Genomic DNA, 24,312 nt, shown 5'->3' with positions numbered 1-24,312 from the left:
TTAAAATTTTTAAAAAATAGAATAAATTGCTGGGCTGAGGTGAGAGGAAGGGCAGTGCCTTGGTAGTTTTTACTCCTAAACTCTCCCAGACTCAATTCAAAGTTCTAGAAGCTGGAGCTAGGAGAGGCCCCCAAGCTGTAACAGGAAAGGTGTGTGAGTGGCTCAGTGAGGAGACTGGGCTTCTAGAAGTCGGTGCAGAGTGGACTACACCTCGCCCATCCCGCCGTCTCAGCACACTCACCCATGCCTCGGAGCTCCACTGCCGGGCGGCACAGCTGGAGAGCTTCCCGGACCAGGCTGACATCAGGACAGTCCATGTGTGGGGCGCACAGGTCAAAGTCCTCCAACAGACCCTCGATGCCCCCAGAGAGGCCCCGGCAGCAAATCCAGGTCATGCTGCCTGTGGGGAGAAGGGGGTGCTGTGGGGAGCCTGCAGCTTCTTCCAGCGCACCCTGGGAGGTGGGTTCTCACCTCCTCGATTCTCTGAGGCTCTCCCTCTCAGCCTCATTGACATTTGGGGCTGGGCCGTATTCTGTGGTGGGGCCATCAGGTAGGGTGTGGAGGGCAGTGTCCCTGGTCTCCACCCACTAGATGCCAGAGACACCTCCCAAGAGATGAGTCAGAAACACGCATATTGTCAAGTGTCCCTTAGGAAGCAGAGTCAGCCCTGGTTGAAATGATAGGAATGAAGAGATGGATGGATGGATGGGGAGAGAGAGAGATGGATAGATAAATAGATGGATGGACGGATAGATGATGGACAGACAGATAGACGGACACAGATGGCAGATGGTCGGGTAGATCCTGGAGTAGGAAATGGCAACCTGCTCCAGTATTCCTGCCTGGAAAATTCTATGAACAGAGGAGCCTGTCGGGCTATAGTCCATGGTGCTGCAAAGAGTCAGACACACCTGAGCAACTGAGCACGCACACACACACAGATTGATAGGCAAATAGATGGATGGATAGATAGAAAGATGATAGATATAAATGGCAGAGAGATAGAAATACAGGTCGGCTGGTAGGCAGATAGCTATGATAGATATTGGATGGATAAATATACAGATGGTAGATATAGATGGGAGAGAGAGACATATATGTTAGGTGAGAGTTTATATATAGAGAGAAAGGATAGATATGGCAGATTATAGATAGATGCAGAGAGATGGGCGGCAGACAGACACTAGACAGACAGCCGCGTATGGTAGATAAATAGAGATGGTAGATGAAAGATTGACAGACAGGTGGACAGGGTCGCTCTCATTCTAAGGCACTTTCTCACCCTCTACACTATCAACTAGCCCTTGATGCCAGCTGCAACCAAAATATCTCCAGACATCACCTAGGGTCCCTTGGTGTGTGTGTATGTGGGGGTGGTGATGGTGCAGAACTGCCCCTGGTGAGAATTAGTAACTTAAAAGGAGCCAGAGATTTTAACCTTCACCCTTCTACCTTGTCAGGCTCTGGAAAGTGGGAACACCAGAGGGTCGGGGACCCACGCGACCCTCTCCGAGACCTTACCCAAAACCTCCTGCTTCAGCTCCTCGATACGGCCCGCATGGAGCAGGTGGTAGGGTAACTCCTTCAGCTTCCTCAGGTTTGCAACCGTGTCTGAGAACCACAGGGGCTGAGGGGCCACCTGCAGAGGAGCAGAGAGCTGGCAGCCAGGCCACTAAGACACAATCTCATTCATTCACTCCACAAGCAAGGGCCAGGCCAGGTACCAGGTGACGCTGGAGGGACAGTGACACGGTTTCAGATGGAGACACCCACACACACCCACACACAGGCTGGGCTGGGACAGGAGGGGTCTGGGGCTCCGGGAATCCAAGGGGCATTGAAACTGGGTCTCACAGGGTAAGTAGGAGCCTGTCTGGCAAAATACATTGGAAATTATGACATTTCAGAGCAAGGGAGCATCGTGTGCACAGGCCCAGTGGTGGGAGAGAGCAGGATCAGAGTTTGGGAAGCCTGAATTATAAGACAGACTGAAGGATCATGGTTGGAATGAGACTAGGGAGGCTGTCGATAGTAGATCACAAAAGCACTGAGATTGGACTGGAGACAGAGGGCACGGGGGAGCCATGGGAGGTATTAGAGGAGAGACGTGATCAGATTGGATGGTCAGAAACACTGCTGGGGAAGATGGACTGGAGAGGGAGGTCCTGAAGATATGAGAACAGGAAGGGGGCAAGCCACATCCTAAAGAGACGAGGCTGAGCTGCAGGAGTTCTGGGCACACAGGAGAGGGTCTATGAGAAACCAGAGAGGAGAAAGAATCAGACCTGGCCCTGTTTCTGGCCTCCCTGTCCAGGAAGGAAAATGAAAAAGAAAAATCAAACTATAATAAAAGAATCGAAAGTGTATTCCCTAGCTGTAGTCACTGTGCTATGTTTAGGGAAAATGGTAACAATAGGGGAATCTGAAAGAAGTGTCCACGGGAACTCTTACACTCATGGCAACTAGTCTGTGACTCTAAAATGATTTTGAAACTAAAAGCTTATTTTAAAAAGTCTGAGTTCTGGACTTCCCTGGTGATCCAGTGGTTAAGAATCTGCCTGCCCATTCAGGGAACATGGGTTCAATCCCTGGTCCGGGAAGATCCCACGTGCAGCGGAGCAGCTAAGCTCAAGTGCTGCAACTACTGAAGCCCATATGCCTAGAGCCCGTGCTCCACAACCAGAGAAAGACTGCTTGCAGCAACGAAGACTCAGCACAGACAAAAGTAAAATAAATAAATAAACAGTCTGAGTTCTGCCTCAGAGCGAAGGGAACATGGAGTAAAGAACAAGTGGTCAAGGGGATTCCCTGGCAGTCAAGTGGTTAGGACTCTGCGCTTCCACTGCAGGGGCCACGGGTTTGATCCTTGGTTTGGGAACTAGATCCCATAAGCTGTGTGGTATGGCAAAAAAAAAAAAGAAGAATAAGAAAAAGAACAAATAAGCAAAAGGAAGGAAATTAGGGAAGACTGACTGAAGGAAGAGGCTTTTGAGCTGGGCCTTGAGGTATTTAAAAGGCAAAAAAAAAAGAAGTGGCAACTTGTAAGCTAGGGACCCAAGTCTTAGAGCTCCTGAGTACAAAAGAAAGACTGGAAGGAAATACGTGAAGAGTGACTGAAAGTCTGGGAGCAGCTCTTCTCAGAGCAGGGACTTGTGGGTTTAGCTTTTCTTTTCCTGTTTGATCCTCTCTGTGTTCTCCCACAATTACACACGACTCTCCTAGGTGGGAAACGAAATAAGTTTTATTTTTAAAATGAGTAACACTTTGGGCGGAGAAGGCAATGGCACCCCACTCCAGTACTCTTGCCTGGAAAATCCCATGGACGGAGGGGCCTGGTGGGCTGCAGTCCATGGGGTTGCTAAGAGTCAGACACGACTGATCGACTTCACTTTCACTTTTCACTTGCACTCATTGGAGAAGGAAATGGCAACCCACTCCAGTGTTCTTGCCTGGAGAATCCCAGGGATGGCAGAGCCTGGTGGGCTGCCGTCTATGAGGTCGCACAGAGTCGGACACGACTGATGTGCCTTAGCAGCAGCAGCAACAACACTTTGGGAGAACCAATGACTGAAAAACGAATTGTATCGGGGATTCACAAGGAAAACATCAACCCCCACTCCCATACAACCACCTACATACATACACACACACACACACACACGCACAAAACAAGGAGGAAACTGGTGTGTTTCAGGATGAATCAGAGCATCAGGAATTAAAATTCTGGGATGCCATGACTTTGGAGATAAGCTTTTAAATGTTGTGATTTTGTTTTCTCGTCTGGAAAGTTAGTGGAGCATAAATTCCTCATCTGCTGCTCCCCACCCTTCAAATAATGTTTGGGGACCTTTTATCTTTTGTGAGAAAAGAAGGAAAGGAGGTAGAGGGTGTCTGGGATGGAAATAGGAATGGAAGGAGGCACGTGGTCCCTGTCTGTGGGCACAGAAGTGTGGACATGGAGGGTGGGGAGCAGGGGTCCCCAGACACCTCACCTTGCGGTCCAGGTTCAGGGGTTTTCCCACGAGTGGCAGGGTGATGAGTTTCTTGATGCCCTGGCTCCAGGCCCCTGAGAAGAAGTCGGCCAAGACCCCGTGACTCTTGGCTTTCTCAGGCCCAGACAGGTAGAGCTCTCGGACCACCTCGGCCAGCTGTCTGCAGAGAGAAGACACGGGCTGATGGGCCTGGGGCACAGAGTGAGCTCAGACGGGGTGACTGGCTGCCACTTCCAGGAAGGGGTTCCCGAATGCCAGTCCATCCTAAACTTCTTCTAGGTGCTTGCTGGCTCAGCTGACCACCTGCACCACTTGTTACCCACCATTTATCTCTAAATCAGCCCGTCTTACCTTTTTCCTTAAATAATTTTACTTTAAAAAGGAATATTTGATGAACAACAAGACCTACTCTATAGCACAGGGAATTGTATCTTATAATAATCTATAATGGAAAAGTGAACTCCGGGAGTTGGTGATGGACAGGGAGGCCTGGCGTGCTGTGATTCATGGGGTCGCAAAGAGTTGGTCACGACTGAGCGACTGAACTGAACTGAACTGAATGGAGAAGAATCTGAAAAAGAATATATATAAGAATATACTGATATAAATAAAAATATATTAATATATAAGATAAAATATGTAAGTATAAATAATATATAATAATTTATGTAAAATAACTTATATAATAATATATAAGTACTAATTTATATATATAACATATATAATATATGATAATAATATGTATATATCTGAATCACTTTGCTGTATTCTTGAAACTAACACAAAACTGTGAATTAACTATGGTGGTGGTTTACTTGCTAAGTCATGTCTGCCTCTTGGGAACATGGACCCATGGAACATGGACCCATGAACCCATGGACTACAACCCTCCAGACTCTGTCCATGGGATTTCCAATTTAAAATTGGAAAATTTGGGTTCCTCAATAATTAAACATAAAACGAGTTACTGTATGATCCAGAAATTTCACTCCAGAGTATATACCCCCAAAGAATGGAAAAGCAGGCATTGAAATAAAAACTCGTGCATGCCAATTCACAGCAGCACTAGTCACAATCACCAAAAGGCAGAAACAACCGCGTGTCCATCAATGAATGAGCGAATAAATAAAATGTGATCCATGCCTGCAAGGGAATAGTGTTCACCACAACAAGGAATGAGGCACTAACACAGGCTGTACCGTGGATAAACCACGCAAATGTTACGCTCAGTGAGACAAGCCAGACGGAGGAGACCACGCTGTGTGTCAGTTCAGTCCAGTGCAGTCCAGTCGCTCAGTCGTGTCCGACTCTTTGCGACCCCATGAATCACAGCACGCCAGGCCTCCCTGTCCATCACCAACTCCCGGAGTACACTCAAACTCATGTCCATAGAGTCGGTGATGCCATCCAGCCCTCTCATTCTCTGTCGTCCCCTTCTCCTCCCACCCCCAATCCCTCCCAGCATCAGACTCTTTTCCAGGGAGTCAACTCGTCGCATGAGGTGGCCAAAGTATTGCAGTTTCAGCTTTAGCATCAGTCCTTCCAATGAACACCCAGGATTGATCTCCTTTAGAGTGGACTGGTTGGACCTCCTTGCAGTCCAAGGGACGCTCAAGAGTCTTATCCAGCACCACAGTTCAAAAGCATCAATTCTTCGGCGATCAGCTTTCTTCACAGTCCAACTCTCACATCCATACATGACCACGGGAAAAACCATAGCCTTGACTAGACAGACCTTGGTTGGCAAAGTAATGTCTCTGCTTTTTAATATACTATCTAGTTTGGTCATAACTTTCCTTCCAAGGAGTAAGCGTCTTTTAATTTCATGGCTGCAATCAGCATCCGCAGTGATTTTGGAGCCCAAAAAAATAAAGTCTGACACTGTTTCCACTGTTTCCCCATCTACTTCCCATGAAGTGATGGGACCAGATGCCATGATCTTCGTTTTCTGAATGTTGAGCTTCAAGCCAACCTTTTCACTCTCCTCTTTCACTTTCATCAAGAGGCTTTTGAGTTCCTCTTCACTTTCTGCCGTAAGGGTGGTGTCATCTGCATATCTGAGGTTATTGATATTTCTCCCAGCAATCTTGATTCCAGTTTGTGCTTCTTCCAGCCCAGTGTTCCTCGTGATGTACTCTGCATATAAGTTAAATAAGCACGGTGACAATATACAACCTTGATGTACTCCTTTTCCTATTCGGAACCAGTCTGTTGTTCCATGTCCAGTTCTGACTGTTGCTTCCTGACCTGCATATTAAGAAGAGGTGGCAAGAATACACAGAAGAACTGTACAAAAAAGATCTTCATGACGAAGATAATCACGATGGCATGATCACTCACCTGGAGCCAGACATCTTGGAATGTGAAGTCAAGTGGGCCTTAGAGAGCATCACTATGAACAAAGCTAGTGGAAGTGATAGAATTCCAATTGAGCTATTTCAAAACCTCAAAGATGATGCTGTGAAAGTGCTGCACTCAATATGCCAGCAAATTTGGAAAACTCAGCAGTGGCCACAGGACTGGAAAAGGTCAGTCTTCATTCCAATCCCAAAGAAAGGAAATGCCAAAGAATGCTCAAACTACACTGTATGTGCTTAAACATCCATATGAAACGTCCAGAACAGGCAAATCCATAGAGACAGAACACAGGCTTGTGGTTGCCAGGGGCTGGGGGAGCAGGGAATGGGGAGTGACTGCTAATGGGGAGGGGTGCCTTCTAGGGCAGTGGGAATGTTCTGGAAGTAGACAGAGGTGATAGTTGTACAACATGTGAATATGCTAAATGCCACTCAACTATTCACCTTCAAATGATGAATTTCATGTGAATTTCTCCTCAATTTAAAGAAGTAGTTCATTGTGGGAGCTCCCTGGTAGTCCAATGGTTAGGACTCAACAATTTCACTGCCGCGGGCTCGAATTCAATTCCTGGTCAGGTAGCTAGGAGCCCACAAGACGTGTGGTGTGACTAATAATGATAACAAACAATTTAGCTGTGTTAGAGCTCATGGTGGGGAGACCCTTGAATCCTGTGCTAAGTGAACTTAATTCCCTGGGAATGGGGAGTGAAGAAGGATCTGGAACGAAGAGGAACCTGATCAGGGAGTCCTTGCTCTTGGAGTCCCACCCAGTGTCACCAACCCGCTCAACTCACCTGTGGGCAATGGCCAGAAGGGTGAAGCCATCCACAGGCCGCCTGGCCAAGCAGTTACCCAGATCTCGGCGAAGCCTCACCCACAACAGGGGCGGGAAGCGCAGAAGCTCTTTGCTGGGTGGGGTCCAGTCTTGGTACACGCTCTGCAGGACCTCATCATCCAAGGACAGGACATCCTTTAGCTCCGCCTCTGAGAGCCCATGCCTGTGGAAAGGAGGGATGGACGTGGGAGCACACCTGTGTCTCCTGCATTTGGAGAAGGCAGAAGCCGAGGGAGGGACAGATGTGACCAGCTCTATGGCGTCCTGCCCATCACTGAAGGGTTCACCATGGAGATCAGCGTTTGGACAGTGCCCACGATTAGCTGGTACTCATACCTGGTTCCAGCTGTACCCATCAAGTAAGACATTTCCTGATCTTTCCTTCCTTCTCACACCTACAGAACCCTGAACCATTCCTCCCCCAATCTCAGATGAGTCGAGTAGCACAGGAAGAGAAGTAATTTAGGAAAATAATGCATAAACCACCCTCATGTGTTCTTGCCTGAAAAAGGAAGTGGCTTTAAACACGATAAGCATCAAGTGGAATGGACTTCATAATACCTGCAAGCATTTGCCTGGAAAAACTAAGGGACTTGTCCACAAATTTCCTCTGGGTTGGAGAACAAGCAGAGTTCATTTCAAAGCAGATGAGAAAGGGAGGCTGGCTTCTACTTATAAGGAATACAAACACCTTGTGTGTGTGTGTTTTTAATTCCCTGATATTGATTAGTCTTCATTTTGCTGGAAACACTTCCCACATTCTTTTCACATAAAGAATACCTGCTCACTTGGAATTTTCTGTTGTCCAACGAGGTAGGTATTAACATCAGTATTCTCTGAGATCTCTTCCAGCGAGATCACCTCATCTTTGACAATCACAGCTATGTCACTGGTGGTCTCCACAGTTTCTCCATTGGAGTAGCCAGGCCATCTCCCTAATCTGCTTTTCTCTTCTTGTCAGGTCTTTCCAAACCAATATTCCTGGGAGCCACAACACAAGGGTTTACATGGGGTGGTCCAGTGTTTCCTCAAACATTTCCTCTTTCAGAATAGAATCTTCTGGGATTTCCCTGGCGGTCCAGTAGTTAAGACTCTACTTCCAATGCAGGGAGCACAGCTTTGATCCCTGGTCGGGGAATTAAGATGTCACATACCCCGAAAATGAAAGTGAAGATCACTCAGTCGTGTCTGACTCTTTGCGACCCCATGGACTATACATACAGTCCATGGGATTCTCCAGGCCAGAATACTGGAGTGGGTAGCCTTCCCCTTCTCCAAGGGATCTTCCCGACCCAGGGATCGAACCCAGGTCTCCCGCATCGCAGGCGGATTCTTTACCAGCTGAACCACAAGGGAAGCCCAAGAGTACTGGAGTGGGTAGCCTATCCCTTCTCCACCAGATCTTCCCGACCCAGGAATTGATTTGAGGTCTCCCGTATTGCAGGCAGATTCTTTACCAACTGAGCTATGAAGGAAGCCACATATCTCGAGGTGCAGCCATAAGGAAAAAAAAAAAGAATAAAATCTTCTTTCTCAATCTTCAGTATACTCTCGAAACAAACCAGGCTTAGATTCTCTCTTTGTGGTTTTGGGCACAATGAATGGCTTGTCCACCAGATCAAAAAAAATGGGACATCCTAAGAGGCTTTCAACCTGGATATCCAAGGGAAGCACAGCTCCCCACTTCTCTGGCATCACACCCCTGCACGGGGCCCTCTGAGTAGGTACCGGGCCAGTCCATTCATTTTCAGAGAAGCAGAGGGCTGCATCCTGGAAGGCCACTGACATCAGTAAAGCATGGGCACTTTTGCTTAAACCCTGTTTATGGAGTGTCATCTCTGTGCTGCCCCCTGGAGGACGGAGAGCTAGGGGCCCACGAAGCTTATCTTCTAGCGCAGAGAGCCTCATAGAAAATAACCGGGGGAAAAAAGAAACAGCAACAACAGTTGCTAGGAAGAGGAGAAGCCAACTCACAAGGAGAAAGACAAGGTAAGTGGCGGGGGAGAGACGGTTCATGGAGCATGTGAGTCCGTCTGATAAGGTGCCCTCAAGAACTGGAATTTTGCAGGAGGGGACCGTCTTCCATTTGTCAGATGGGGAAACCGAGGCTTATGTATTCGATGGCCAGGGGGAGAGGAATTCAATTCCATCCCTGCCCTTGAAGATGTTGTGTCTCATTGAGTCTAGAGCTATGATGTCCAGGATAGTCGTCACCAGCCACACACAGTCATTGAAAGTTAAAAATTAATGAAATTTAAAATCCGGTTTCTGGGATGAATAAGCTGCCTTTCAAGTGTTTATTTGCCACACGTGGCTCGTGGTTACCACTGTGGACAATGAGATACAGAGCGTTGCCCTCATTGCCAGTATTCTACCGGACAGTGCTAGAGCTGTGCACTGGGGGCTGTGCCTAAGGTCACAGCTGAACCACTAGGTTAAGAGCCTTTCTCCATCCCCAAAGACATCCCCTTGACAACATGGACCCGAAACAGGCACCTCACCTGCCCCCCAGCATGGGACCTGCCTTTCCTGCACCGCAGACAAGCTCTGTGTGTGAGGTCACACCACTCTGCATTTGATGCTGGCTGAGGGACCTTGACCAATGATGTCTATTTGCAAGTATACTCTCATCATTTCTTTTAGCAGCCATATACAATGGACACTCAGCTACCCACTCGGTACAGAGGGTGTTTGAAAAGGCCACAATGCATGCCTAACACAGAGTTTCTCAGCCTCCCACTGTGATGCTAAGGGTCAGATCATCTAGGATGCTGGGAGAATTCCTAGCCTCCAACCACTAGGTGTCAGCAGCATGATAGACAGAGAGATGAGAGATGATATGCTGTGCTGTGTTGACACCTCAGGCATGTCTGACTCTTTGTGACCCCACGGACTGTAGCCCACCAGGCTCCTCTGTCCATGGGATTCTCCAGCCAAGAATATTGGAGTGGGCTGCCATGCCCGTCTCCAGGGGATCTTCCCAACCCAGGGATTGAACCCACGTCTTTTACATCTGCTGCATCGCCAGGAGGGTCCTTTACCACTAGCGCCGCCTGGGAAGCCCTGACAGATGATAGATAGATACGTGTTGTTGTAGCTGTTCAGTCACTAAGTCATCTAACTCTTTGCAACTCTTTGCAGGCCCGTGGACTGCAGCGTGCCAGGCCTCCCTGTCCCTAACCATCTCCCGAAGCTCACCCAAGTCCATGTCCTTTGAACTGGTGACGCTACACAGACCGATGCATAGACAGACAGAAGGAAAGAGAGATAACCTAGACACATGAGTGGAGACGGAAAGCAGATGAATGGCCGTCAGGGCCTGGGAGAGAAGGATGAGGAGTGACTGCTGATGGGGACAGGGTCTCCCTTGTAGGATGAGGAACCATTCCTCATGGTTAGTGGTAACACAACACTGTGAACGTACTGAATGCTGCCAAACCGGACACTTCAAAAGAGTGACCTTTATGATATGAATGATACTGGGTTGAAAAGTGTTCCTCAAAATTCATGCCCATGGGGACCCTATGAATAGGACCATATTTGAAACCAGTCTTTGGGGAAGTGGTCAAGATGAGGTCCCACTGAGACAGGCTGGGACCTGGGACCTGGGGCCCTTTGCTGCGGTGCTTGCACCTGGACAAACGTCTCCTTGAACAACAGAATACAAACAAACTATAAAGAACTGAAAATAGTGTCATGCATGCACCATTGGGGAAATTATGGATAAGACAGAAAAAGACCAAAAACCCAACTGCCACTTCTGGAGAGCTGGGAGCAAAAGCAGGGTGTTTCACACTCCCCCTGCCTACCACACCACCAATGGGGTGGATAAACCACCTAAGCTACCCCTCCAGCCCGACCCCTACCTTCACCTGAATAAGGAACCAGTTCACTGGGAGCAAGCAAGCAAAGGAACTTGTTATTTGTTCTCCCTCCGCCCTACTGCAGCAATGCATGCATGCTAAATCGCTTCAGTCATGTCCGACTCTTTGCAACCCCATGGACTATAACCCACCAGGCTCCTCTGTCCAAGAATACTGGAGTGGATTGTCATGCCCTCCTCTAGGGGATCTTCCTGACCCAGGGATCGAACCCATGTCTCTTGCATCTACTGCATTGGCAGGTAAGTTCTTTACCACCAGCGCCACCTGGGAAGCCTGTGCTAGCAGCAGAAGTACCGGTAAAGCCTTGCCTGAATTTCTTGTCTGGCCTCTGATCAATTTCTATTGTTTGAGAAGGCCAAGAACCCCGGTCAGTAACAATACTGGACAGAAGTGGGCCCTAATCCAATAAGCGATGTCCTTCCAAGGAAAGAAGTGAATTCAAACAGAGAGACACACAGGGAGGAGACCACAAGATGACAGAGGTGGATGGAGATTGGAGTGATGCTCCCACAAGCCAAGGGACGTTGAGCATGGCCAGCAACACCAGAAACCAAGGAAAATGCCTAGCACAGATTCTCCTTCAGAGCCTCCAGAAGGAGTGTGGCTCTGCTGACACCTCGATTTCAGACTCTGGCCCTCAGAACCATGAGAGAATAGACTTCCATTGTTCTAAGGCACCCAGGTTGTGATTTGTTATGGCAGCCCTTGGAGAAGAGTGCACGCGTACTATCTCAGTTCAAAACAGAGTGAACACAGCAGAGACTCACCGGGAAGACACAATGTAGCCCAGCACGCGGGCCACCAGGAGCCGCCCGTGTGTCTGCTCCAGGCGGACACACAGCTGTTGCATCGCCTCCTTAGCAGTGGAGGCCAGTGGGACTGGCACAGTGAAGGAGGCCCACTTCCGGGCCTCCTCAAAAGCCAGCTTCAGCCGCCCTGGGTGTCCACACTCTGGGAGGCTGGCCCAGAGCATGTCCCTCTGCACCTGACTCAGTGTCCTCCTCGAGGCGGCCAGCAGGAGCTGGATCATCTCTTGCCCTTGGTTTCTGGAGAGGGGTTTCACCTCCCAGTAAGCCGCTCGGTCCGTGAGCACCTGTTGCATGGTGTCTAAAACCCCCCGCTGTCCAGAGCAGACCGAGACGATGAGGTGGACCCTCGGAGGACATCTGGGCGGCAGCCAGGGGATCCTCCTAGCACAGTGGACAGAGTCCACCTCATCCACCGAATCCAGCAGGATCACGAGGGACTCAAAGTTTCGGCAGGAGATGGTGTGGAGGAGGATGTGGAAAAACTGGACCACTCTGGTGTGGGCCTCGAGGACCTGGGCAGGGGGCAGGGGCAGCCCGTAGGCCAGGCACACCTGGAAGCAGATGCTCTGGAGCAGGCCTTGGGCCTCAGCACTCATCTGTGACGTCCCCAGAAGCCGCAGAATGGTCACTGTCTTGCGGCCAAGCAGCCCCGACATTTGCTCAGTCAGCTTGCACATCAGAGCCGTCTTTCCGATGCCTGGGGGTCCAAAAAGCACCAGGGGTGGGTGGGGGTGGCCATCACTCTGTCGCAGTCGCTGCCCCAGCTGGGTCAGGAGCTCCTGGCGTCCACAGAAGGTCCGGTTGACCTCAGCACTGAGTCCCAGGTGGTGGCGGATCTCCTGGTAGAGCCACGCCAACTCCTGCCTGCCCACCTCCAGCTCCCGGAGGCACTCAAGAACCTGATGGTTAGCCCTGGCCACAAACTGCTCCCCCAGCTCCTTCAGGTATCGGGCATGAGCCTTGTTTTTGGGGTTCACCAGGTCTCGGCTCCACGCTAGGCGGTGGGCCTTGAGAACTCCAGGCTGCAGGTCAGCAATGCGCCCCTTGAGGTTGCTGAGAAGGTTCTGGGCATCCGTGTCCAGGCAACCATCTGCAAGACGGTCCACCATTTTGAGGGCACAGTCTTCCAAGATGTGTTTATTGAGGTCTTGGATCTCTCTCAGGAAGACTGTTGCCCCGTGATCCCCAAACGTTGAGCTCAGCAGGGCCCGTTCTATTTCCCACTCGATGACTGCAAAAGTAGAAGAGAGTGTGGTCACCATTATGTCATCAGCTGGCTCAAATGGGGACACTTGGGAGACGCATTCCAGGAATGAGAACACTGGAAGTCAGGCTTAGCGTGGGCCAGAGTCACTTAGCATAACTATAGACAACATGCAAAGGAATAGGCTCCAGTGTGTTCCAATAAAACCTTATTCTTAAGAACAAGCTGTGGGCCAGGTTTGGCTTGAGGCCACAGTTTGCCAGAGTCACCTGGGGGCTCCCAGAAACCTACATGGCTGGACCCTGCCTCCAGAAGTTCTGATTCTGCATGTCGGGGTAGGGCCCATGGTTTGAATTTCCAACAAGCTCCCAGGTGATGCTGAGGCTGGGGTTCAGAGGCCACCCCAAGAGTGGCATTGATTCAGCCACTACTCGTGAGAGCTGACTCATTGGAAAAGACTCTGATACTGGGAAAACTGAAGACAAAAATGGAGCAGCACAGGATGAGATGGTTAGATAGCATCACCAACTCCAGGGACATGAATCTGAGCAAACTCTGTGAGATAGTGAAGGACAGAGGAGCCTGACATGCTGCAGCCCATGGGGCTGCAGATAGTCAGACATGACTCAGCAACTGAACAACAACAACAGCAAAATCAAAGATACCTTGGTGTAGGCAACACACAGATTGTTGTGAAGCATTGTGTGTGTGAAGCAGTCTCATCATAAAACAATGCCATCAAACTCAAAATAGTTAAATATGGAGTTTATATAGCTCTTAGGTATGGCCCCAAAAGAACTGAAAACAAAAGCTCAAACACTTGTATGTAGGAATTGTTCATTTCAAAAAGGTTAGTTTCATGCTATGTGAAAGCAGCCATAGACAACTTACAAACTAATGTGTTTAAGTGTGTTCCAATAAAACTTTATTTATAAAAACAAGCAGTGGGCTGGGTTTGGCCCTTGGGCCATTGTTTGTTGACCCCTGTCTCAGAGCATGCAGCAGCAGCCTTGAGGACCTGTATCCTCTAGAGCCAAGAGCCCACACTGACTTCTCCTTGGAGGCCTTTGTTTTGAAATAGCAGTCAGGTTTGAGTTATTTTTGAAGCTGCCCTGGGCTCATCAGAGGCTCCCAGATCTCTGCAGCTGAGTGAGTCAGGCCCTTGGAGACTGGACTCAGTCTCAGAGCCAAAGACAACAGCCACTCAAAAGTCCTCCTTGGTCTGACCCCACAACCCCTTTAGCCTCATGAATGGAGATCAGAGACGAAGGCAACTCACAGTCCTTAAGTGGGATGCTTCTTGGACACATTTTGGCATGAACCAATTCAAGACTATCTGTCTGCCAGCCACAGGCTGTGTGACCTTGGGAAAAATCACTGCACGTCTCTGAGCCTCTGTTTCCTCCCTTTAACATGAGTACTAATCCCAAAATTGAAAGGGCTGCTATGAGGATTTTCTATGAAATAATGCTTGTGAAAAGCTGAGCATATTATGCTGAAGGAACAAAAGGTTACGGTCTGCGATTTTATCTTCTGTGACCTGGTCGAAATAAAATAAATTGAGATGGAGTTGGGTTAGGGCCTGCCAAAGCTGGGGTTTGTGGGGAGGGGTAAGTGTAGCTCCAAATGGCAGTGGGAGGGACCCTTGTGGACAGGGAACAGTCCTTGTGTATCAGCCATGGGGGCTGCTTGAAGCTATACACGTGATAAAACCGCAGAGAAAGAGAAGGCTCATATGCACATAAGCAGAAACCGTTTCTGTGACTCTCTCTGTTTTCTAACAATGTCCACTTCCTGGTTGTAATATTGCGCCCTAGTTATGCAAGATGTTACCTTTGGGGAAATCTGTGTAAAGGACACATGAAACCCTCTTCTTTTTTTTTTCAATTTCCTGTGAAACACTATTTCAAGATAAAAAAAAAAAAATTTTAAAGAAAGTTTAGCAAGGTGCCTGAAAAATAATATGGTCTAAAGATACCATCTATGATGTGCCCCTGACCTCCTCACCCATTTATGCTTTCTGCTGATGTCTAGGAATTTCTATTTGTTCTTTCAGATGGGACTCACTAACGGGTGAGGTTTGACACGATTGCTTAGTGATCTTATTGTTGAATAAGATCACGGCCGAGACAGGACGTTTCAGATCTCCATAACGACGCCCCTAGGTACTACTTCTGACTAGTTCCATTTTATAGATGAAGAAATAGAGGCGCCAAGCCTGCCAGAGGTCTATGCGGCTGGAAAGGGACAGGGCTGAGATGCTAATCCGGGCCCATCCGAAAGTACAGACCCCAGATGCTGAGCATGACCTCAGTGCCAGATATCTCTCTGAGAACAACGGGCACACTTGGCTTTGTGTCACAGAGCGAGCTCTAGTGACACAGTAAGTGCCCAATAAGCAGAGAACCTAGCGTTACCACGCACACAGAAGCTGCACTCAAAGCTGCTCTGCCGTCACTAGTCTTAACCATAGAGTCAAGGTTAGCATCACCTGTGCTGTCAACCGGGCCTCAGGTACTCCTGATATGATGGGTGGGGAGGGAATGTCAGCCCTGCAGTCTTCCTCCCCCACACCTATAATCCCAGTCAAACCATGAGAAAGCACCAGCCAAGCCCATACTGAGGGACAGTCTATAAAAGACCTGGCCAGCACTCTGCAAATCAGTCATGAAAACCTGTTACAGACCAGAGCAGCCTAAGGAGACAAATGATGAAATGCAGTGTGGGGTCCCAGCACAGAAAGACACTGATGGGAGAACTGTTGAAATCCAGATGAAGTCTGGAGTCTAGTTACTAGTCATGTACACACAATGAACACTGACGTTCATTTCTGAGTTCTGGCAAACGTACCTGGGTCATACAAAATGTTCCTCCTATATGAATAAGAGAAATATACACTAACTTTGTAGCTTTATAACATTGTAACTTTTTTGTTAATCTAAAATCATCCTCAAATGAAATTTTTAAAAATGGATATGTCCTTACTAGAATTACTATATATACAATAAATAGCAGTCAATATATTTTAATAAAATACTATTAGTATAAATTACTACATTCAATACCTTTAAATAAATCAGTATATGTTGATCAAGTGAATTTATATATTTTATAGTGTGGGTAATATAAATCCATATAGTTAATATTTTATAACATAAATTCATATATTTAATAGTATGGATAACATGAATTCATATAGTTAATAGTTTGGATAATATAAATTCATATATTTAATAATGTGAGGGCTTCCCTGGTGACTGGGTAGTAAGGAATCTGTCTGCCACTGTAGGCGATAGGGGTTCGATCCCTGATCCGGGCAGATCCCAGATGCCACAGAGCTGGTACGCCACACGTACTGAATCTGTACTCTGGAGCCCGGGAAATGCAACTACTGAGCCCTCACTGCAATTACTGAAGCTCTCGCACCCCAGAGCCTCTGCTTTGCAACAAGAGAAGCCACCGCAATGAGAAGCTGGTGCGCCGCGACTGAAGAGTAGCCCCCACTCTCTGCAACTAGAGAAAGCCTGCGCAGCAAGGAAGAAGACTCAGCACAGCCAAAACAATAAATAAAATTGCATAAAAAATAAGGTGGGAGCTGTAAATTGTCATACTAATAAAGCGTAAACCGACGTTACTAATCCATAAATAGTAAGAACCTGTTTCTTACTGAAAGAACCTATTTCTTTCCTGAGTCAGCAAGCAATGGGGCAATGCCTTTATCTCCCTGCCTTTTCAGAAACACCTTTCTGCTGGCCCAGTGTGGAGGATGGAAGGGGCCAAGCACGAGGCTCAAGGTGAGAGGTAAGGGAGCAGCAGGGAGCCAGGTGATGGGCTCAGCACAGAGGGGAAACTGTACTCCCCTCCTTGGGCAAAAGAGACTCCTCCCTGTGCTTCAGTTTTCAGAGGCAGGTACATTGACGAAGGACAATTTCCTCAGTAGAAGCCGGCTCTCAGCTAGCCCAGGGTGACCCACTCTTCCAGCTTTCCCAGAACTGTCCTGGGTTTGGCCCTAAAAATCCTGAATCCTGGGAAGGTCTTGGTCCCAGGTGTATGGGGAATGGTGGTCATCCTAGGACAAGTCCCCCAAAGCCAGGAGCCTGCCTGAGAGAAGGAGGGGAGCCCGAAGAGAAGAACCCTAAGAGGCTGAAATTAATCAGGATGTGACTACTCTCACCTGGATCAGAAAAATAACCTTTCTCAGAACTGGGCCTCCGGGAGCTAGCTTGGTTTGGCATTTATAGAAATGCAGGCAGTGGTGTTTAGATAAAGTGTGATGTGTATTTTAAACCCCTGGGCATTTCCCAGGGACCCCGAGGGGAGTCTTGCAGCCTCACCTGACCGGTAGTAGCGGAGCCACTGCTCCTGGCTGATGAGCCCCAGCCTGTGGGCCTCCTGGGCTCCGGAGCGCAGTGCAGAGATCAGGGTGGGCTCCTCAGGCCCAGAGGCCTCCCCAGTGCCCGGGGCCTGCAGTAGGTAGGTGGGAGGCACCGCGTTCTCGTCCCTCCAGAAGCATCGTGCCACCAGCTCCAGGTCGCGGGGCCTGGCGGTCAGCTGAGCTTTCAGCGCCTCCCACTCCTTCTCCTCGATCCGTGTGGGGACGGGGCAGGGGCCGTACTGGTCACCCACGAGGGCCTGGAGGAGAAAGAGGTGGAGAGGGTTGGTATTGGATTCAAGTCTTGGCTTAGGCACTTAGCTCAGTGACCCCGGGTGAGGCATGCCGAGCCCTTAAAATGAGCCTGGTGGTTGCTCCACAGGGAGAATTAGATTAATGTAAGCAGATTGGTTAGGGGTCCCCAGAGAAATGGAACCAATAATGGCTTTCTTGACATAAGAGAAATGATTTTGGCCTAAGCCATTTTGCGATTGAAGCCTGGCCTCAATGCTTGCCCTTGAACACATCTAAGTAATTAATTATCTTAGGGAAGTGAGACGATGCAGGAATAAAGGAACAGCAGTCAAGAAACAGTCCAATAGTCCAGTTGTTAGGGGGAACCACTGACTAAAGCCATCCACCCTAGCCAGGCCCAATAGTGACCACCTGCATGAGTTATCTTAAACAGGGGCTCCTGGTAAGGGATGCAGAATCCCTTGAGGAGGGAAATGTCAAAAGGTGGTTCAGCGGTAAAGAACCTGCCTGCAATACAAGAGATGCGGTTCCATCCCTGGTTGCAGAAGATCCCCTGGAGAAGGGAAAGGCTACCCACTCCAGTATTCTCGCCTGGAGAATCCCATGGACACACAAGCCTGGAGGACTACAGTCCATGGGGTTACAAAAACGTCAGACATGACTTAGCAACTAAACAACCCAGAAAGAGACTCTAGTTCAGATATCCTATCGGGATCCTTCTCGCTGGTGTCCACCTTCGCTGATGTGATGTGTGCACCATCAGGAAAGACACAGAGTCAGAGTAATTGGCCAGAGACCACCCAGCAACCAAGCCAATTACCATAATACTGGGGACTAGGAGCCATGTGGCGGAGCAGTTCTCCTGGTTTCCCTTATATTACTGCTCTCTGCCCGCATACTTCCCCAATGAAGTCTCTCGCTTTCTCAACATGTCAGACAATTCATTTCTGCGTGTTGGACAGGAGCCTGCTCTCGGGTCCTGTAAAGTGTTCCCCTTCTTGCAACACAGTGATAAGACAGACTCCTAGTTAATCTTCAAATGATATACATATAATATATCTTTGAGTTCTGCAGGAACTAAGACTCCTACCCAGGTAGAATATAGGATGATGGTGTAGACCCTCCTGACTTCAGTCAACCAAAGCTTGGACACTGTGGACCTTTGTCCCAATTCTAGGCTGAATTCACCTCTGCTCAAATCACTTCATGCATATGTATGCCCCCTTGGCTTAAAATTTTCTCAGTTTTGCTGTTCAGGGAGACACTGCTTTGGAAAAAGTTTCTGGTGTTTTCCTAACTTGTTGCAAGTAATAAGTCCTTCCAGGCTTCCCTGGTGGTTCAGTGGTAAAAAATCTGCTTGGCAATGCAGGAGACATGGGTTCGATCCCCAGTTTGAGAAGATTCCACATGCCTCCGGGCAACTAAGCCTGCGCACTGCAACTACTGAAGCCCTTGTGCCCTAGAGACCCTGCTCTGCAATAAGAGAAGCCACTGCAATGAGAAGCCGGTGAGTAGCTTCTCAGATAGTAGCCCCTGCTCGCTGCAACTAGAGAAAGCCCGCGTGCAGCAACAAAGACCCAGAGCAACCAAAACTAAACTAATTAAAAATTTAAAAAGAGCTAATCTGGAAAGGGAGATGGTGAGATCCCCGTGCAGAGTATCTTCCCCGAATATATATACTGAGCCAAACCCATGACAGCTGCTCAGCAGACGGCAGTGACCAAGACAGTGTTGGGCCCTGCCTTCCTGGACCTCGGAGACTTAACAGGAGGAACAGGCTTCAGTCTGAGAATTACACCAGTGTCAGTGTCTCAGCTGTCATCGTCCTAGGAGGAAAAAGCAAATTAGGTCACACGAGGGCCGTGGAGTCAGAGAAATTCCCCTGAGGGAGTGAGGATCAAGCTACAGAATAAGACACGAGAAGGAACGCCCCTGGCAGAGAGCCTGCAGGGGAACAGTGCCTCCAAAGACCCTGGGATATACTGTGCGGGAAAGACAGGGTCTGCAGGACCAGCAAGGAAGAGGCAGTAAAGGGAGATAAGGCCGTCCCCTGGGACGATTTTGCGGAGGCCCTAAGATTCTGGTCTTACTGCAAGAATATAGGAGGCCTTCTTTCCACCTCAGCATGCCTGAAGAAGGGGCAAACTGGAATTCAAGAGAATTGGGCTGGAAAAGGCCTAGGACAGTGGACCCAAAGTCTTGAGCTTCTTCGTTACACAAAATGGAAGCAATCAACCCTCCATTCTTAACTGGGACATACAAGAATATTCCAGGGGCTGTGCGCCTGGGAAACCTGGATCACTGGACTCTGTGATGATGGTGTAACAGAGCCAGACCCCAGGGAACGGACCCCTCCCCCCATCCTCAGCTTTAGCTCCTCCCTGAAATGCATAGAACACAGTGTCTGATGCACATTTCCTGAGTCGTCTTGCAAAACAAGAAAGTGTGAGTCGCTCAGCTGTGTCCAACTCTTTGCAACCCTATGGACTGTAGCCCACCAGGCTCCTCTGTCCATGGGATCTCCAGGCAAGAATACTGGAATGGGTGGCCATTCCCTTCTCCAGGGGATCTTCCCAACTCAGGGACTAAACCCAAGTCTCCTGCATTGCAAGTGGATTCTTAACTGTGTAAGCCACCAGAGAAGCCCAAAAACCCTCACCAAACAGAAGAAATTCACTTCCTGATGATCATGAACACATAGCCCCCAGACCTATGGCACCGAAGGACTGGTAACGTTAACCCCTGTGATACCACCCTGTTACCTCACCATCAACCAATCAGAGAATTGTGCGAGTTGATCCCATAACCTGCAACTCCACTCCCTCACCTGGCCTTTAAAAATGCTTTCCCGAAAGTCATCTGGGAGTTCAGGGGTCTGAGCACTAGCTGCCCTGGACTCCTTGCTCGGCACCTGCAGTCAATGCTGTGCTTTCCTTCGTGACAACTCGGTGTTGGTAGATTGGTTTTGCTCTGCATGGGCATGTGGATCCAAGTTTGGTTTGGTAACAACAAGGTGTTGAAGAGGATCCCATTCTCCAACTGCCTTTCTTGAAGGCAGAGCCTTGGACAAGCAAGAGGAGTTGGAAAAGATGTAGCCAGCCGACCAGAAACCAGAGCTTTAAGGAAGGAGACAGAAGATACAAGATGCTCCAGTCTGTGGGACCAGAGCAACGGGGATGGGAGGAGCTTGAAAGAAGCTCAGGTTGCCATCACCAGGAGGAACTCTCTGGAGATATTGGAGCTGCAGGTGGCCCGAGAGACCCGGAGCTTCTAGAAGGAAGTGCCATGGGGAGCCGTCCCCTGCCGCACTGCCTAATGACTTATTTACCAGAGAGATGCCTCTCCAAGGGCCTCCACTGCACCTCTGAGTTCTTTGAAAGCCCCCTAAACCAGTGAAGGAGACTGAAGCTGTGACTCTCAAGAGTTAGAGGCGAGACACCCGTTTCAGGCGGAGCACAGGAAGTGGCTAAAGGTCAGCTTGCGGCCCAGGGAACCCTTCTGGAAGGACTGGCAAGGTCCCTGGGCCTTTCAGGCCTGGGGGAAGCTCCGAGATCACCCTCCCTCCCGTCCACCATCCCCCATGCCACCTGGAAGCTGCGTTGCGCTTTTGACTGCCTGCAACTTCGGTTGCAAAATGGAAGTCCTCCTGGAGTTCCTTTTCTCCCCATCTCCCTTTTTTCTTTACAAAACTTTTTCTTTTTTTTTTTTTCTTTGAAACTCAACAAAACCATCAATCATCAGTCTCAATCATCAGCAAAAGCAGAAGACTGGGGAAAAAATTCGCAAAGGAGACACACACATAAGTCAGAGGATTTTGTTGTTGCTTGATCGCTCAGTTGTATCTGATTCTTTGTGACCCCGTGGACTGTAGCCCTCCAGGCTTCTCTGTCCATGGGATTTCCCAGACAAGCATACTGGAGTGGGTTGCCATTTCCTTCTCCAGGGGATCTTCCAAATTTATGGATTAAACCCACCTCTCTTGCATTGGCAGGCAGATTCTTTACCACTGAGTTACAAAGGAAGCAGCTCAGAGGGTAGAGCCTTTAAAATATTAGACTGTATCTTAAAGCAATGATAATTAAAATAGGGAGCCATACTCAATACTTTGCAACAACTTTCAAGGGAAAAGAATCTGAAAAAGCTTATACAGATATATGCATTTGTACTCAGTTGCTTCAGTCGTGTCCAACTCTTTTCGACCCTTTGAAGTACACCTGCCAAGCTCCTCTGTCTGTGGGATTTCTCAGGCAAGAACACTGGAATGAGTTGCCACTTCTTTGAGGCTCCAGGGAATCTTCCCCACCCAGGGATCAAACCTATGCCTACTGTGCCTCCTGTGTCTCCTGCATTGCAGATGAATTCTTTACCTGCTGAGCCGCTGATGGATGTATGTAACTGAATCACTTAGCTGTACACTTGAAACCAACACAACTTGTAAATCAACTATAAAATAAAAATAATAAAGAATTCAATAAAAAATGAAGGCATGAAATCAAGTGACTCAAACTTGCAGCTGTAAGATAAGTAAGTCCTGGGCATGTAACATACAACATTGTGACTGCAGTTAACACTGCCGGAGGGTGTATTTGAAAGTCGCTAAGAAAGTAAACCCTAGACATCCTCATCACTGGGGAAACCACTTCCCTTTTTCATATCTGTACGAGCAGCTGGGTGTCAACTAATATCATTTAACAATCATTTCACAATGCGTGTAATTCAAGTCATTATGCTGTATTCTTTAAACGCATACAGTGCTGGATGTCAGTTACTGCTCAACAAAACAGGAAAGAAATAAAAACTGATGTCAACCTACAAATAAAAGTATAGGAGGAAAGATTGAAAACCCAGTGGTAACTGTACAGATAAAACTTAATACATAGTAAAGCTTTCCACATCTGCCGCCCAGATCTTAGTTGTTTTTTTTAAGGAGACGTAATCTCTAAAGCAGCACTAGAACTTTCAGCAACCCTGGAAGTGTTCATATCCATGCTGTCCAACATGGTGGCCACTTGACACATGTGGCCACTGAGCCACTGGAACGCGACTGGTGCAACTGAGGAACTGAAGTTTTAATTCTACCTGATATTAATTAATTTAAATCACCACTTGTGGTTTGTGGCCACTACACTGGGCAGTGGGCTTCTCAGGTGGCATTAGTGGTAAAGAATCTGCCTGCCAAGGCAGGAGATGTAAAAGACATGGGTTCGATCCCTAGGTCGGGAAGATCCCCTGGAGAGGGCGGGCACAGCAACCCACTCCAGTATTCTTGCCTGGAGAGTCCCATGGACAGAGGAGCCTGGTGGGCTACAGTCCATAGGGTTGCAAAGAGTCGGACACGACTGAGTGACTTAGCACGCATGCACGCACACTGGGTAGGGCTATTTTAAGGCCAAATGGGCTTCATGTATTTGTCTCTATTTCCCTAGAAAACAGCTTTTATAATGGGGACCACCTTCTTTTACTTGTTATATTCTTATCTCCAGGAGAAGTTTCTTGGGGGAGCTGCTCAAAGCTTGTTTTCGATTATGATGTATTGGGCAAAGATACTTTCTTGACTTTTTCTCTTTACTTTCTAGGACAGGTTTAGGCAAACTTTCCATCAAGGGCCAAATAACCAATATTTTCAGGGTTGATGGATAGATGGTCTCTGTGGCAACTACTCAGCTCTGCCTTTGAAACTGGAAGTAGCCCAGGGTGGTATATAAATGAAAGAGTGTGGCTGTGTACCAATAAAGGTTTGTAGCTGATCGCCGAAGAATTGATGCTTTTGAGCTGTGGTGCTGGAGAGGACTCTTGAGAGTCCCTTAGACTGCAAGGAGAGCCAACCAGTCCATTCTAAAGGAGTTCAACCCTGGGTGTTCATTGGAAGGACTGGTGCTGAAACTGAAACTCCAATACTTCGGCCACCTCATGCGACAAGTTGACTCACTGGAAAAGACTCTGATGCTGGGAGGGATTGGGGGTGGGAGGAGACGGGGACGGCAGAGAATGAGATGGCTGGATGGCATCACCGACTCGATGGACATGAGTTTGAGTGAACTCCAGGAGTTGGTGATGGACAGGGAGGCCTGGCGTGCTGTGATTCATGGGGTCGCAAAAAGTCAGACATGACTGAGCGACTGAACTGAACTGAACTGAACTTACAAAAACAAGTAGAAGGCCGGATTTGCCCCATGGGCAGTGGTTTGCTGACCCCTGCTCTAGGATTTATGAGCCAAAATTCTCTAGTTCTTGGTATATTTGAAACTTGGTGATATAATAAATCAAAATTTTGCAATATCATTTGGTGATTATAACTTCAACCATTAATTGTGAGCTGGAGATTGTTCTGGTATCAGAGAGAGTTTAGTTGGGGAGGAGAGAAGACCTTGGTTGGTCTTGCCTAGGGTCAGAAGCAGCAGCAGCAGGGTCAGAAGAAGTTAGAACCTGAGGCAGGCTCAAAAAAGGGACACAGAGATTGCTCCCAATAACACAGGGCACATGGGAGAAAAAAAGTTTGCATACCCTGTAGATTTTCACCTTGTCTATGGTTTTTTAGGATCTCAAAGTTCCCCAAACAAAGCTGATGATGTGGGAAAGCTTGGAGCAAATTCTAAGATCCCTT

General features: G+C 48.4%; 1 protein-coding gene across 1 annotated transcript in view; it reads right to left on the bottom strand.

Moving 5' to 3' along the window:
* Positions 1–24,312, bottom strand: part of NWD1 (NACHT and WD repeat domain containing 1) — an 84,208-nt gene that overhangs the window by 51,273 nt on the left and 8,623 nt on the right. The window contains exons 4-9 of the mRNA XM_088839142.1: positions 17,416–17,713; positions 11,836–13,108; positions 7,144–7,347; positions 3,993–4,152; positions 1,522–1,639; positions 242–400 (exon numbers count right to left, since the gene is read on the bottom strand). Coding sequence (XP_088695268.1) covers positions 242–400; positions 1,522–1,639; positions 3,993–4,152; positions 7,144–7,347; positions 11,836–13,108; positions 17,416–17,713 — 2,212 coding nt within the window. The remainder of the gene's footprint in view (positions 1–241; positions 401–1,521; positions 1,640–3,992; positions 4,153–7,143; positions 7,348–11,835; positions 13,109–17,415; positions 17,714–24,312) is intronic.

Source organism: Moschus berezovskii, chromosome 8, assembly GCF_049115385.1.
Source record: "Moschus berezovskii isolate FMDL1 chromosome 8, NW_MosBer_1.0, whole genome shotgun sequence".
Classification (NCBI taxonomy): domain Eukaryota; kingdom Metazoa; phylum Chordata; class Mammalia; order Artiodactyla; family Moschidae; genus Moschus; species Moschus berezovskii.
The sequence above is the reverse complement of the archived record's forward strand: the minus strand, read 5'-3'. Positions and strand labels throughout refer to the sequence as shown.